We start from the raw sequence: 16,015 nt of genomic DNA, 5'->3' as shown, positions 1-16,015 counted from the left end.
TGTTTTGTCACAAATTCTTCCTCGATACTGACATTATTTCCCAGAAAATACGAAAAATGTGGAAAAAAAAAAAAAACAGCATATTTTGCGCTTGAGATACTCTTGATAATGGTTAATTTCAAAGGGCTATGTTAACATATTATTTTATTTATGTTAACATATTATTTTATTTATGTTAACATATTATTTTATTTATGTTAACATATTATTTTATTTATGTTAACATATTATTTTATTTATGTTAACATATTATTTTATTTATGTTAACATATTATTTTATTTATGTTAACATATTATTTTTTAATCTGTGATTACAGATTATTACATATCTTAACATATTTATTTAGTTTCCAGTTAAAGTAGAAACTTCAAAATTGTTCACTTGCGCAGTTTTTTATTAAATGCTGCAGAATTTTATATATTGTGACGACAATATAAAAATCAATTTTGCCTATTTTTTTTGGGGGGTAGTCGGAAAATCACATTTTTGCCGAGTTTTTTTGGGGGGGTAGTCAGAGAAGTTTAACCTTAAAGGGTTTCGAGGTGTCGCGGAACAGTTCGAAGAAGTCGCTGGCTATTGTGGACAGCGCGAAGAGTTTGCCCACCGTGGAACAGCCCACGCCGTCAACACTGTCGACCAGGAGCGAGGGGAATATGAAGAAGAAGAATTACTACGCCAAGACATACAAGATCATCATGAACAAGAAGGAGGACGACAGGAGCGGAGATCTGATGTACCTGCCCAGCACCTCCAGGGGCTGGAGGCGAGAGGACACTGAAGAATCCATGAAGGGTGCGTTGGAGTCACACACCACGTTAAAATACCTGAACTTACGACATCTGCTGTGATAAAATTATTAATAAAAATGCCTACATGCGTCTGGTTGCCTAGTATTCTTAGGACAAAACCCGTCGTCACTGCATACGGACAGTTTGACGTTATGCATTCATAAGCCGCGTGGTAGTGATTACTATATAACTCTATATGAATGAAAAATTAATAACGTTCCTTATATAGCGGCTCATTAGGCGTCCCGATCGGTTTTAGCACGAATCCGTTGTAAGTGACATGATTTTACGTCGCACCACAATATATATAAAATTATAAAACGAATTTAGATTCTGCAATGAAAAAAACACAATTCAAGACGGAGAAGTCTCTGCTGACTTTCCACGAACACAAAGACAGTGAGCGTCCGCGAGCTGATTCCAAAGAAAATGATGGCAAGGAAACAGGAAGAGACGGAGGAGCCGACGATGACATAAGAGAGATATACAGCGACGGGATAGTCTCGAATACGAGTCTGGCAGACAAAATGAAACCCACGAAGGAGAAAATCCCGATCGAAGTTTACGAGGATCTGGGGAACCGGATCAGGGACTCGGAACAGCTGGTGCTGGCTAAACTGGACGAAGTGATAAGACTCCTGGAGAAAAAAGACGCCACTTGAATGTTAGTAGAACAGCCACAGAATACAACAATCCTCCCAATCCCCACCCATAGATCCTACGGATTATATATATTTATATTTCTTCATATTTAAATAGGACTTCTCCCACTTTTAAAATGCCAATGTCTAATTTAATTTATATCTCCAGCTTCTTCAGTCCGTTGACGAAGACATGAGTATAAGTGGGGAAAACAAGACTCCATCCAGACAGGTGAGATATATATATATATGTACTAGTATTTTTCCTCGATTCTGCTCGCGTTGTCATGTTTATTGTGTTCATAAATTGTCAGTGTCATATAATATGTATGCGAGCCAACAATTTGCGACCTCTATCGCCCATGTCACGGTACTACAGCACAACACAACTATTATGACGCGTCCCCGCGGGAATTACACGGTACAGATCGATATATTATAGCCTATATCGTATTCTGACGTCTCTCCTACGTTATTGGAAAGTTTCATCGAAATCCGTACAGCATGTTCTGCGTTGAAGAGCAACAAACGTACACCCATACATCCTAACTTAGCCTGTTATGACGTCACAGTAATATGGTATCGTATGTAGTAAAATTTAACAAAACGATCTTCTATATCGGACGTTTAAGAAGTGTTGGATATAAAATAAATAATGGCAATTTATTAAAATGTACGTAAAATATATGGAGTTAAGAGTATTGTCAGTTTGTCGCGTCACTTTGTTAACTACTAAACTACATAACCTAAATATATATATTTACAAGTAAAAGTTACGAAAATGTACATGTGAACGCAGCCTAGTATTTTATTATAAGATTTTATATTATGCAAATATGTTATATGTAAGTCGACCTTTGACCTGCATTGCCCGCAGGTGTCCCCTAACCCGGCGGTGCCGCCTTCGCCGGCGACCCGCGCCTCCTTCTCCCGGATGTCCCCAGACAGGAACGGGGATATATTCGGAAGAGATGAACAAGAGAAGCTGCTGAAACACTGACCCATATACATCAGGGGTCAAATCCCATACAAGTTACTTAACCCCAAAGATATATCTTGATCCATAAACATAATGAAGGTCAGATACCATACAAGTTAGAACCAACAAGAGAACTCCTTAAGGTCAAGTTACTTAGCCAACAATTTCTTAAATGTAATCCGGTCAAATATACAACCGTTTACATGTAATTAAGTTATATGCTTAATGTATATATCTGTGCATGTGCATGATTCATATACATATACATATATATATATAAATATATATATATAATAAAATGAGTTGGCCTTAATAATGTTAGCCATTGAAAGTAAGATATCCGCACTTATAGTATGAAGAGAAATATTAAAAATCACTATAAGTATTTAATTAGTTATGTTTCCTTTGTATTGTTTGATGATTATTCTTATACATATATATATATAAATATATGTCTAAATTAATTTAAATTAATTCCTTGTCTAGTCTCAATGTTCCTTTATTTCTATCCGGCTATTAGATTTAAAATAAGGACAATAAGATATTAAGAAAAAATATAATATCATCACTTCAGTCACACCAGCTGAACGGTGGACAGCCAACGGCCAGTCCAGTTCCACGGAGCCGATGGCTGTGACCGAACGTGATATATGAAATCTGATTTAATTGTAACGAATGCACTTAATATTAATGGATTAATAGATTTTAATTATTATTACTATTATTATTCTGTAAGAAATATATGAAATGGCGACTAAATCTCACTTAAAATTATTGTTGACATGATTGTAGAGCTAATTTTTTTTATTTTTTTTTTGCTTTTTGTTTGATATAATCTATCAGCGCTTAGATTAAGTGAAATTAGCGAGCATTTAGTTTGTGTCAAAGGTTTTTTTTTATAATGTCCGTTTTATTCGATGATAGTAAATTATTATATTTAAAATGTTGATGTTTTATTTTGTAAAGGGTTTGACCGACTGCGGCTGTGTTGGGGACGGTCATGGTTTTGTTGTAGTGTTATCTGTATGTATGTCCCTAAATATATATGTAATGACCTTAACTGGATCAGCTGTGTCATGTTTAAATAAATATATTGAGATTCATCATCAGCCTATCAGAGCCCACTGCTGAGTAACGGCCTCTTCTCTCTTGGAGAAGGTTAGAGCATTAATCGCCACGCTCGCTCAAGACGGGTTGGCGATTTCAATCTTATAATTTTAAATTACAAGTCCAGGTTTCCTCACGATGTTTTCCTTCACCGTCTGTCAGTGGCGTCTGAATACTCGTAGAAAGTACATACGACTCGGAAAAGATCACATCGGTCCTTGCCAGGTTTCAAAACCGCGCCCTCATGCATGAGAAGCGGACCTTAGCCTGGGGCCACCACGACTTATATATTGAGATTATTTTTCAAAAATAATCACATTTATTTTTTAAATCAACTAAATAATAAAATTTACTGAACGCGACCATAATTTTAATAATTTAATTATCGATCTCTACTTACGGGAACTTTTAATTTGAAACCTACTACTCAACATTCCATGGATTCGCCGCGCGGGGCCGCGGCCGGTCCACAGCATTAACGAAATACAATTACTTTAATGTAATGTCGAAAAAAATATGAGCTTTTTTATATTCATCGTTGGTCTATCGTTTGTCGACATCTCTACTATCTGACAGTGTGAAAATTTCATACTTATTAGTAAATCCCAGACCTTCCTCGACCTTTCATTCTTTAAATTATATTTGTAGTACAGAATGCAATCCCGATCTAGCGAGATCCCGTGTAATTTTTTAAAATCAATCCCGAAGCATATGATGAGATCCAGCTCAAGGTCGGGCGGCAACGTCAGCGATGCTACACAAACCCTACAGGGAGAATTTGAAGACCCTGAACAGAATAGTGTTCTGAGGAAGAAGTCTTAGACGACCATCCGGATAATCATAATGGCACATACTCCCTTACCTATAAGAAAATATGATGTGTGAAGAAATTCCTCAACTTTTTAGGTATTCTCCTATCAAGAATTATATTCATTAAGGGATTGGCAAAACAATTCCGCTGGTTCTTGGCTGTCCATTGTATTTCAATATATATCATCAAGTAGGTAACTGATTGGTGGTAGCCTCCATCTTGATTAACCTCGGAACGAGTTTAATGTAACTGGCGAGAAATAATCAAATAATCCAAACGAGATCAGTGATCACAGAAAAAGAAAACATTTCCTTTTATCGATATGCTAGTCTGTTATAAGTCTTTTTTTTTTTATAGGACATATAAATTTCGTTTTGGTTTCCAAAGCGAACATATTAAAATATGCTTCAAGTACTTAAATGTCAATTATTGTATCCCTAACTATGTAGAGTGGCAACCAGAGGTTCCAAGAAAACTACGAAACATACTTATATGTATATTATAATAAGAATTACATATTAAAACTTTTAACGTACACCTGAGACTACATGATTGCCCCGATGTTAGGATAGCAATCCCATTGCTTGTGTGGTGTCAGGAATCTTCTGGTTCACACGGCTTGGAGTTCGTTCCGCGGAGTCAGCGGCGTCACTCGTTATATATTTCATCCATACAACGATGATGCCCCGGCGATGTTCAATTATTTTATAACATGAAGCGCGTACGTAACATATTAATAAACACAAATAGAAAACAAAATATCTTCTATGAAATAAGTTCCAAAATTTATTTGAAAATCTTAATTTTTGATACAAAACCATTTACAATGAATGGTCGTCAGACGTCTGTTTATTGAATTTTTGTTAAAATTTACCTCTAAACTGTATCGCTTCAGAATTTTTAACGAGTTTAAATTTATCTCATTTTTTAAAGATTAACGCAATTGTTGTGCACTTACCAAAATGTGATTTCAAAACCGACTTCGTCGCAATAAAACGCTGTTTGTCACAAAATAATTTATTATTTACAAATTACAATACAACAGCCGGAATACAATTTCATACAAAAGCACTGGTTAGTATATAATTATATTCTGATAAACTAATCAATTAATTTTATTATACAATTCTTACGAGTTATAACTTAGAAAATAGAATTTGACAAACGACGTCTGTCATTTGAATATAGATAACTAATATAGATAACTAGATAGCTTATACTACGATAAAATTTTTCTACATATATTTAGCACATTACACATAATTTAAATACATTACGAAATTAATTTCTGTTTTAAAAATCTTTGACATTATTACAGGAACATGTTATATAAATTAAATACAGAAATCTTTTGTCATTGTTTAAATATCTAATACTTTTTTTTATAGATAATCTATTTACAAAACTATGTATTTATTTGAGAAAAAAAATCAGAGAAAGATGATTACTAATTGAATTATTCATTATATTTAAAACAAATCTAAATTTTACATAATTTATATAATCCGATCAACAATTTAAAATGTCTGTTGTACTTTATACGTAAACATTTTTTTTCTATTTAATTTTTATACTATTATTAAGCTATAAATGTCTTTTCACCCACAAAACACGAAAATCTTCAACCGAAACGTATGAAAAACACAAATGTTCGTCTCAACAGTGACGTGTCTGATTTTTCGTATGATATTACGAAAATAAATCAATGTGATATCCGTGCGGGGTGTGTGAGGTCGCCGGGAGGGTCCGCTACGGGGGAGTCATACTGCCGCCGTATTCAGGGGACGCACCGCGGCCTGGTACAGTTTATTTAGTGTAAGGGGCCTCGGGCCTTCGGACGGAGGGGGCCCAAAGTTAAAGTGTCACAAAGTCAATAAAATAACAAAAAAAAAAAATTATAACAATTTTGTTCATCATGTTGTATAATTATAATTTTGATTATAATAAAATCGAATGCCACACACGAAACAGTTGGACACTTAATAGTTATCGTTGAGCATTCAGTTTTATTAATTCTTTTCATTTATTTATTTTTGTATTTAAAGTTTTCTTCGTCAGAGCTCGCAGTAAACACGTATATACAACAATATTGTAAATCGACAAACAAACTTTAAACTCTGTAAAAATGTTGTGAAATAAAATTTTATTTTATTTGAATTTCCTATAATAGAACAGTTTCAAAATAAATAACTGCAAGGAGCTTGACATGGTGTCACCTGTCTTTACACGCGGGATATAAATCATGACACAGAATTGTCGTAAGTATGTAACATTTAAGTCTTATGCTCACGCCGGAGACATTTCCAGTGTTTATATGATAGCTATATGTTAGTGTTTGGAACTGTAAACAACATTGTGAGAGTATAAGTTGTGGTTATAACTAACCTCGGCCTCTGCCGCGGCCCCGGCCCCTGCCCCTCCCCCGGCCGCGTCACCTCCGCCCGTCTCCAAGACCCACCATATCTGAAACATCGCCACGTATTTAGATACATCAACATTGTATCCCGCGGTGAACGAAAGTTTCTAGTCTGTAGACGCGACCTTGTTCATTCACAAATCCCTCTTTACATAGTACAGTATAACTACTAGACTGCCCTCCCGGTAACGCTGTCAAAGCCATTAGGGCTAACAGCTATAGCAATCAGAAACAAAAACGACAAAGACACATGACATTGGCGAAAAATACAAGGAAACGTCACTAACTAAGAGCGAGATAACATCGCCTCGTACACATTTACTAACAGACATTTAAATCTAACATCTTATAATGATAATATAACAAAATTCTTTAATTAAATATATTGCTACACGCTGTACCTATATTAGTGGCAGTCTTTTCAAGGTACGCCAGGGGTCCCTGGAGCGCCGCACCGGCGTAGCCGCCGCGACCTCCAGCCAAGAACATACCCTGGGCCAAGCTGCTCTGCATCTACAGCACCCACGGACGTTACACGACACGATACAACCGTACATAAACCAAATTACAAGGTGCTTTAAAATTACTCACCATCAAAAAAAGGGTATAGTGCGGAAAAAAAAAATAATCAAATAAAACAAAATAATAATAATAATAATAATTAAAATTATATTCAAATAATAATGTAACATAAAATTTAATTACATATACTTATTTAAAAAAAAAGATATGGAAAAATTTCTATTTCGTACGAATGTTAATGATTAGATTTTGATATTCCAAATTCCTGTTTCCGAGCTGCGGGTAGTTCGAGGCCCCTTGGGGTCATCCAACGGGGGGCATTTTTGTTTTAAACTGTTTATTTCTAACTTACAAATTATTTAATGACTACGATTCTCAATATTTTATTTACAATAATTGAACAATATATATTTTTTTTTGAGAGCAGAGCGTGTCTTATGTGTTCCGACATAACTGTTTTCCTTGACAAGTGAAAGAAAGCAGTTAGGTTAGGACAGGTTAGGTCTGTTGTCGTGTTACCCTCCACCCCGTTACCCCGTCACCCTACCGGCGGGTAACGTTAGCGGGGTAAGCGGGCGGGTGCTGCGGGCGTACCTGCTGCTGCAGAGCGGCCTGCTGGGCCGCTGCCGCCATCTGTTGGGCCTGGAGGAAGACATGTCCTCAAAGGTTACATAAAGTTAACTTATGTGCATACTAAGTTAACCTTGACTATGTGTTTGTATTGTTTAAATAAACTAATACATCTAGTAACAAACGAAACTAATGTTTTCGGATCAATACGCGTTTCTTTTCTATTGAGATGTCAATTAAGATCACAATGATCACGTGATCAAGTGATCACGGCTGCTGCGAAGTAACCGAAACGTCGGGAGTATGCGGTTTAAAATTATAAAACACGCGTAGTAGATCCGAAAATATTAGTCTTAGACATTAATATCACTATATCTAGTAATATTTTGGATAATAATAATTTAATAAATTAACAACTGTGAGTTGTCACAGTTGTTAATGTCTCACGACTGTGAGATGACCACGGGTTTGCATGCGGACTAAACACGGACTTTTCAGTTTCTCATAAATGTATGCGCTTAATATCAACGTGGGGGTCAACAAGTAAAGTGGAGACTCCGAACTTGTGGTAAGAAAGTAAAAAAAATTATAAATTTACTTGCAATCGTAAGTTAAACGCGAATACATCTGGACCAAAATACACAGACAGCAATTTAACGTCCAAAAATTGAATTGTCGCTATAAAATTATATATAATTTTGAAATTTGACAAATCGAAATAAAATACGAGGAAAATATATTACGATGTTGGCTAATAATGTTATACAAGGATATATAGCAGACCGGATATCACCGTCTTTTGCCTTAAAAAAAATATTCCTGTATTTTTTTTGTGTTGTCTGTTAGGGATAAGTTTTTATAGAGATAAGACCTTTCTTTGTACTAGACACTAGATATGCTTTATTTTGAGTTTAGTACAATTTAAAAAAAATATTATTTATGTTAGTTATTAATACGTCACAGTCGGTTATAAAGGTGGTTGTGTATTTTACCTGAACGCTCTGTTGGACACTACAGGGCTGCGGCATGGGGGAGGCGGCCTGTTGGAGGGCCGGGGCCGGGGGCTGTTGTTGGCACTTGTTGTACAACGTGTGGCCCTGTTGTTACAGATTTATATTGTTGTGGTAATATATTAAGGAGAAAAGTGGGGAAGTAGGGCAGAAGAAGATCATAATCTAAGGAGGAAATTAGGACAGTAGTAGGAGGTAGGGCAAGAAGTGTTGAAATATATATATTGCTTATTTTATGTTTTATCGTTAAGATTCCAAAAACAAACTCTGATTAAGGCGAAGTTTAGTAAATATTAAAGCAATTACTATCGATAACAGAATCACAGAAATCGATATAACGTCGCTGTATGCATCGATTATAGCCAAATACTAATTATTCCAACGACACTCCCATTCGGATACTTGAGATAATATTAAAAAATAAAACTACAGGTAAATGAAACTAATATTTTTCGGATTTACTACGCGGATTTTTATTATTTTAAAAAAACTACATAATACCGACGTTTCGGTTACTTTTCAGCAAAAAAGTAATTCGGGAATATGTAGTTTTTTAAAATAAAAATCCGCGTAGTTTATCCGAAAAATATTAGTTTCATTTAAATGAATAAAACTCGCGAAAATCTTAGATCTCATTATGAAAACTACAGATAGTTATTACCTAACATGCATCATATATATAAACACACTAAATACGAAAAAATTATATTCACTATCAGTGAACCGAACCCGCAACTATCGCAGTGTCGAGTTACAGACACTTTTGAGTCAAGGACACATGGTAAGATCATTATAACATTATACGAGTTCCGCCCACCTGCAAGTCTGCCAGCAAATTCTGCCACTGAGATATCTTATCTGAATGCCGCCTCAGCAGCTCCTCCTTCCTCTGGAGTTCACATTTCAGCTCGTTGTTGTCTTCTTTAACCAGAAGCTCGGGTTTCATTGCTGATAGCAGGAATCTGGCGGGGCCAATGGTCCCATGTTAGCTTGCCAAATATTGGCAACGGATTATATAGGAGGAATATGAGAGGGTAGGAGACTCAAACGACGTAACGCAGTTGGCAGAGGACATCAGGACTATTTTTCGTTCGTAACGCACGTTGGTGTGTTTAGTCGTTAGTTGATTGTGTAAGTGTGTTTAAGTCTATCACTCGTGCTATATTCTGATTTCGTTTCACGTTAAATTTAAATCGAGATAGTTGAATGTTGTCAACCTAAAATTGTTTTTATTCTTGTGCAAATTTAATAAATTAATAGTGAAATTTTATCCGATTATATTTTACAAAAAAAAGTAAACTATTATCTTGTTTCTAAGAATATATATATATTTGTCATTGTGACGTGTGGTTCCCCATCACGGCACCACGTCTTTGTTTGCTGTCATAAAATAGTATGTCATACTCCATCATCAATCAATAGGATCAATTTGAAAATATATAAACATAATGTATAATACAAACGCGAAGTTAACTTATTTCGATTAAAATAAAACTAATATTTTTTTTATTTACATTATGTACAATAATTATTTCCGAAGTTTCGTTTAATTTTCAGCAACCGTGACCACGGTTTTTTTTTTCCAATGACAACCCGCTAAAACCTTAGATCTCATTATTTCAATTAAATTCGCGAAATGAGAACAAAATTTTCATTATCCCCGTACAGCTTTAAGTGTTTGAAAACAATAAACAAATGGGTGTATTATATACCTTTTCTGTAGAAAGAAAGCCTCCATCAGCCTGGCGAGGTCAATGAACCGCTCCACCTCCACTCTCACCTCCTCCTTCTCAACACACGGAGACGTCTCCTGCTTTGTCAGCACGTTCAGACATGCCTGTTTATTTTAAACTATGATCACATTCAGATATCATATATTTTTTAAGCTCTGACCGACACAACTGTCCAAAGAGATAGGACAACCTTAGCAGAGCAATTCTTGTCATTCAATCTGAACAGCCTGGTGGACTGATGGCTGGTTATCACATATAATATATTTGTCACTAACCGACTTCGTATTTTCAAGGTTATCTAGCTGAGAGCGTCGGAGAAGACTGTCACAAATGACCCAATTATAGTATAGACAAAAGTTATGTGTAAGTAAACTATGATAAAGAAACGAAGATAAAAAGAGAAAAGAATAAAGATAGTTATATCTATACATTTTTTTTCCCGTAATTCAGACGTAAATGATAAAGTAGAAGACAGTATTATCTTGCTAAAAGCATTCAGTTAAGTTATAATTTAATCCAATTAATAATCGAGTTCTTCGTTTAATTATTCACGTGTTATTAAAAATAAAAAAAACAAGTCAATGTCAATTTATTTAATTCTCTCATATTATTATTTACATTAAAAAACCTATGCTTAACTTAATTAATACTCTTTCGTAGTATCTGTGATTCCTAGCTGTTGTGTTTAACACTTAAATATACTCGTGAGGCAAGCGAGGCCGGGACGATTTATTAGTCTAAAACATATTTGTCTGTGATCTCGATAAAAAATGGGAAACAAAAAAAAAAACATATCTTCAAAGCAAAATTAAATATAATACCTCCTTTCAGTGACCTTACATCTAAAAACAAAATGGCATAATGCTTAAAATATTCAGCTTCACGTAGTAGAAACATATATAGATATATATAATTATATAATCTAGAACATATCTATTACATCTATAAACATTAAAACGTCATTAATTCAGATTAAAACTTTATAAAAGTTATCAAATAGACTACAATGGCATATCTTAAACATTTAACTATCATCCGGTTACTTCAAAACGACATTTTGGTTCTGACAGCTGACGTCAATAAGAAAGTCCATTGTCCAAACTATTAAGCTAAGAAATAAATTATCTATAATATATGGACACGTAAAACTAAATAATATAATCGCTTTATTATTGCTTTATAATCTCATTTCAAACGGAATTTTAATGAAAAATTATTTTACATTTACTTCGCTTCTGTTATGAAATGTAAGGACTTTTTTTTTAATTCACTACAATACAAAGGCAAAGGTCCGATCCATACTTATGAAATCACTTCAGTCATGATAAAAAAAAAAACATCTGTATTCCTACCACAAGTTTGCACCAAACAGAATTTATCGCCGTACATTTATTTATGAAATACAAACTAAAAACTCGACACGTTCAGTTTGATGGTGCAAACATGTACGCACTCGACTGGTATGATCCGATTAATATAGACATTCATGGTATGAAAATCCGATTTAAATGTAAAAAAACAGGAAAAATAGAACACGAAAATTTTTTATAACTTTTATTATTTAGTCAACTGTACACACAGACATCGGATCATACCTTAACATAACTTAATAGCGATTATTTAGAGCGACGCATCTTATTTATGCCATGGGGATTGGTATGGGCTCCTGTAGAATTGGTTTGAGTTCAAAACCGGCTGGATGGAGGAACCCTGCCTCTGAGTCGGCCTCCATGGGTAGTTGGGATGGGGATTGGCTCTGGTGCCAGCTGGAGGTTGCGTCCGGTAATCTATTGGAGTATCCAGGAATATATTGTCGTTGTACTGGCCGATGGGTAATGGTATGTCTTGTACCTTGACTGGGCTCTCAGGAAGCACTCTTTCAACTATCACCTTATCTGTGGATGACTTCCTGGGTATGATGTGCTCTGGGGAGTTCTGTTTCCTTTCCATGAATTTGTAGAACTCGCCCTCGAAGGCGCTGGGGTTTTTGTTGATGGGCTGTATTATTGTGGGTACTCGGAGATTGGCGTCTAGAAGCAAGCCAGCGTACGGCTTCGGTGGGGTGTTCAGGGGAAGTGGAATCTTCGACGTAGATGCACTAGAGGCTGCCATGGTTCTGGGTAAAGTGCTGGAGGTGTAAATCTTGGGTGAATTATGAACATCAGGTTGCAGTGGCATCTCCTGTTTAATCTTCGGGATCCTGGGTTTTCGTGGTTTTTTATCTTTTTCCTCTTCCACCTTTTCCTTCTTTACTTTCGGCTCCCTTTTGATTGGCTCTTTGACTCTTTCCTTCTTAATTTTATCCTTTTTATCAGTTTTGGGTAGTGATTTACGTTTTTTGGGCTCTTTGTCAGTCGTTGTTGACAGTTCTTCGGTGGTCGTGTCTAAGGCTGAACTCTGTGATGTAACCGTTTCATTCAGGGGATCCACTTTCGGTGATGGTGGTTTGTCTTTGACGTCTTCGTTATCGTGCGGCGGAGACTCCCAGGTGGATATAACAGCTGCCATATCTTCCAGCTGTTCGTCGGACAGCTTCTTCGTCTTCATCTTTCTCTTCTGTTTCTTGGACTGTTCCTGACTAGATTCTCCCTTCAGTGGTGACCTCGCGACCTTCTCTTTGGACTTGGAGCTGTTCCGTTTTCGCCTGGTTTTTGTCTGCTTCCGTTTTGTTGTCTGCGGTGCTTTATAGTCTGAATCTCTGTCTGAGTCTATGTATCCAATGTCGGGTAGCTGCGCCTCTGATGGGTCCATCTCATCTCCCTTCAGCCAGATATCTTCGAGAGCGTCTAGTTGTGTGTCGTCTGGGTCTAATGGCATCATAGGTCTCTTCATTGACGTCATCATGTCTAAGTCTCCCTCTGCCATAGTCATCTCATCGTCATCCATCACATCGTGTCCCAGAATGGACACTGCGATTGCACCTTCAGATATGCTCTTGCTGGCCATGGCTCGTTTCAAGTGTAATGGATGTCGTTTCTTCTTCTTCAACCCTTCAACCTCAGCCTCTATAAACGATGCAGGTAGCTCAGTATTATTTTTGTTACATAAAATATCTTGTCCAGAGGGATGTGGGGCCGGTACCATTTTCTCTGGCTGCTCGGGATGACAGCCTATATCTTGACCCTTTAGCCAGAGTTCATATCTATCAGGTTGGAACCTCTTAACAAATGTGTCCATCGATATCTTGACCATGTCATTGCTGCATGTGCATTGCAGTGCCCGTTTGCCATATTCAACCCATCTCGGTGCTGCAAAGTTTGTTGATTCAGCACAATTGAAGCCATGATTGAATCCAGCATGGTAGCCATATGGGAATGTAATCATAATTTCTCCCGGTTTTTGTGTTATTTTATTGACCGGCAGTGAGTATTGCTTAAGGATTTGCGGTGATATTAGTGTCATTTTATGTCTCAGGAAGGCTTGGCAAGTTTTAGCTGACGTGGGAAAGAAACCGGCAGCAATACGTTCAAATCTCTTCCCATGTTCAGGAGGTATGACATACCATGTTTTCGGTTCACCAAAATGGAGATAATTTATCGAGTACAAGTCCATATCTTCAGTGTGCCAAGCGAAAGTAGTTTTCCACATACCAAAGTACAGGTATGCCGTATTGACTCCATCAATTTCAATGCCATAATCAGAGTTGACAAAGTCAAGAATCGTCCCCAGGTGGTTTATATTCCATTCCTTTACATCGGGATCGGTGATGCTGCCGTTGACATCAGCGCCATAGATCGGTGCCACATAGGTCACGTTTTTCCAATACTTCCTCTCTAAATCGTCGTAGTTGGTGTGACGAGGCGTGCAGTACTTAGCGGAGTTGGCTAGCACAGCAAACTGTTTCACTGTCATGGATTTCTTCTGTATATTAATTTGTTGAAATAAACCCTGCTTCCCCGTCACCACTTGACATATCGGCGACGGTATCGTGATGTTCAGCTCGTCCAGATCGTATCCCTTCTTCCGTGGGACCCACTCAGGTGGAGGAATCACTTTAGCCAGGCCAGCCTTATGAGCTCCCTTGGATTCCATGTACTGTACATACTTGTTAAAATCCTTGAACTCGTCCCATGTAGGACGAAACACTTGAATCGCCACACCACCCGAAGAACCAGCATCATCCACAGATCCCGACATTCTAATATTTTACGATCACCGAAGTAAATCAACAAAGTTTCATAGTTTATAACATTGATTTCACACCATTTCGCACACCACCATATTTGTTTTTACGTCTTTCTTTTACTTTATTTAATTAACTAAAATGTCCGAAGTATTCAAACACGAAATAACACCACGAAGTTCTCGTAATAATGTAAAAACATTATCAGTAAAATGGCCGACTTGAATGAGATGCGCTTGCAACAAAAATCTAGGAGCGATCGAAGACACATAAACGAAAACGGGTCACGTACTCACAACTGTCCCTTAAAATTAAGATATCAATGGCTGGATTTAGCTTACGAAGCTTCGACTAAACGGCAACACAGACCACGATATAACTATGTCTGTTATGTTGGTATTGAAACTTCAATTTGACAGATATACAAATAGTTAAGGAGGTTATACTACAATCTAACTTTTTTTATATTTCACTTAAAAGTTAAGGAAAACTACATAATAAATATTACCTGAAACGACTCTTCGAAATCTTCCACCAAATTTCCATTGCCATTAGATGGTGTCGCCATGGCGAACGCCTTACTTTCAACGCTAGTGTTGTGCGTCTTGACACTTGCAAAATAATTGTTGACTGCGATGCTAAACACACAAGGACCTTAACACACACAATAATAACTCAGCGTTGGTGATCAATAAATTTCCAGGGCTGCCAAACGTTGAACAGTAGTTTACAACTGGCTGAAAAAAAGTCAATAATAAATTGAAATAGATCTTATATCAAAAGCATTTCCTGTGGATCAAGACTCTAGTTCTATGATTGTTTTATACTTTTCAAACATTCAAATACAGAATGAGATTGTAAGAAGTTTATAAAAATAGAATTTTGAAATGGTTGTTTTTATTGTTATTTACAGTAGTAGTTTAGGAAATAAATTGTATCATTTAATATTTGAAATGAATGAAATACTCGTTTATGTAATATCGATATTTTATGTAGTTTAACTCTAGAAAGTTGTATTAAATTTTCAAAGCGGTGTAGAATGATAGATTCACTTTCAGTAACAGGACTCGAACCTGCAACTTCTGATATATTGCGTTTTATTTGATTATTTTTAATAAACTAGCTTTCGTGCTTTTGTTTTAAAGTTAAAAACAACATTATAGGAACGTTATATTTCATATACTTTCAGCCACATATATTTTAGTGATGTAAATCTTAAATTAATCTTTTCCAAAAATTCCTAAAAAATTGATCTAACGTTTTTTTTTCATTTTATGTATTTTTTATCTTTTTAATTCATTTATTAATGATAAC

General features: G+C 36.1%; 4 protein-coding genes across 4 annotated transcripts in view; 2 read left to right on the top strand and 2 right to left on the bottom strand.

Annotated features, from left to right (window-relative positions):
* The window catches only part of LOC116776990 (unextended protein-like), a 30,131-nt gene extending 26,779 nt beyond the window's left edge, over nt 1-3,352 (top strand). The window contains exons 14-15 of the mRNA XM_061529154.1: nt 1,600-1,662; nt 2,308-3,352. Of these exons, the coding sequence (XP_061385138.1) occupies nt 1,600-1,662; nt 2,308-2,430 (186 nt within the window). The 3' untranslated portion in view covers nt 2,431-3,352. The remainder of the gene's footprint in view (nt 1-1,599; nt 1,663-2,307) is intronic.
* LOC116776991 (uncharacterized) lies at nt 327-1,593 on the top strand. Its single transcript, XM_061529156.1, has 2 exons — nt 327-793; nt 1,120-1,593. The coding sequence occupies exons 1-2, from the start codon at nt 655-657 to the stop codon at nt 1,449-1,451; spliced, it is 471 nt and encodes a 156-aa protein (XP_061385140.1). The 5' UTR covers nt 327-654; the 3' UTR covers nt 1,452-1,593.
* Nucleotides 3,353-5,891: 2,539 nt separating the features above from the next.
* On the bottom strand, nt 5,892-15,410 carry LOC116777027 (mediator of RNA polymerase II transcription subunit 28). Its single transcript, XM_061529166.1, has 8 exons — nt 15,210-15,410; nt 10,558-10,682; nt 9,663-9,807; nt 8,828-8,932; nt 7,860-7,907; nt 7,145-7,256; nt 6,713-6,790; nt 5,892-6,123 (listed from the first exon to the last, which is right to left on the bottom strand). Exons 1-7 carry the CDS (start codon nt 15,267-15,269, stop codon nt 6,759-6,761), a joined length of 627 nt encoding a protein of 208 aa, XP_061385150.1. The 5' UTR covers nt 15,270-15,410; the 3' UTR covers nt 5,892-6,123; nt 6,713-6,758.
* Nucleotides 11,157-15,011, bottom strand: LOC133320557 (probable lysine-specific demethylase 4B). Its single transcript, XM_061529165.1, has one exon. It carries the CDS (start codon nt 14,713-14,715, stop codon nt 12,214-12,216), a length of 2,502 nt encoding a protein of 833 aa, XP_061385149.1. The 5' UTR covers nt 14,716-15,011; the 3' UTR covers nt 11,157-12,213.
* Nucleotides 15,411-16,015: the final 605 nt, after the last annotated feature.

This window comes from Danaus plexippus, assembly GCF_018135715.1.
Source record: "Danaus plexippus chromosome 29 unlocalized genomic scaffold, MEX_DaPlex mxdp_37, whole genome shotgun sequence".
NCBI classification, from domain to species: Eukaryota; Metazoa; Arthropoda; class Insecta; order Lepidoptera; family Nymphalidae; genus Danaus; species Danaus plexippus.
Note: the sequence above shows the minus strand (reverse complement) of the source record. Positions and strands in the feature narration are given on the sequence as shown.

Coding starts and splice junctions, on each gene's coding strand:
- LOC116776991 (XM_061529156.1), top strand. CDS start 655: ATGAAGAAGAAGAATTACTACGCCAAGACATACAAGATCATCATGAAC. Junction 794..1,119: donor CACTGAAGAATCCATGAAGG/GTGCGTTGGAGT, acceptor AAACGAATTTAG/ATTCTGCAATGAAAAAAACA.
- LOC133320557 (XM_061529165.1), bottom strand. CDS start 14,715: ATGTCGGGATCTGTGGATGATGCTGGTTCTTCGGGTGGTGTGGCGATT.
- LOC116777027 (XM_061529166.1), bottom strand. CDS start 15,269: ATGGCGACACCATCTAATGGCAATGGAAATTTGGTGGAAGATTTCGAA. Junction 9,808..10,557: donor GCTTTCTTTCTACAGAAAAG/GTATATAATACA, acceptor TGGCCCCGCCAG/ATTCCTGCTATCAGCAATGA. Junction 7,908..8,827: donor GTGTCCAACAGAGCGTTCAG/GTAAAATACACA, acceptor GTCTTCCTCCAG/GCCCAACAGATGGCGGCAGC.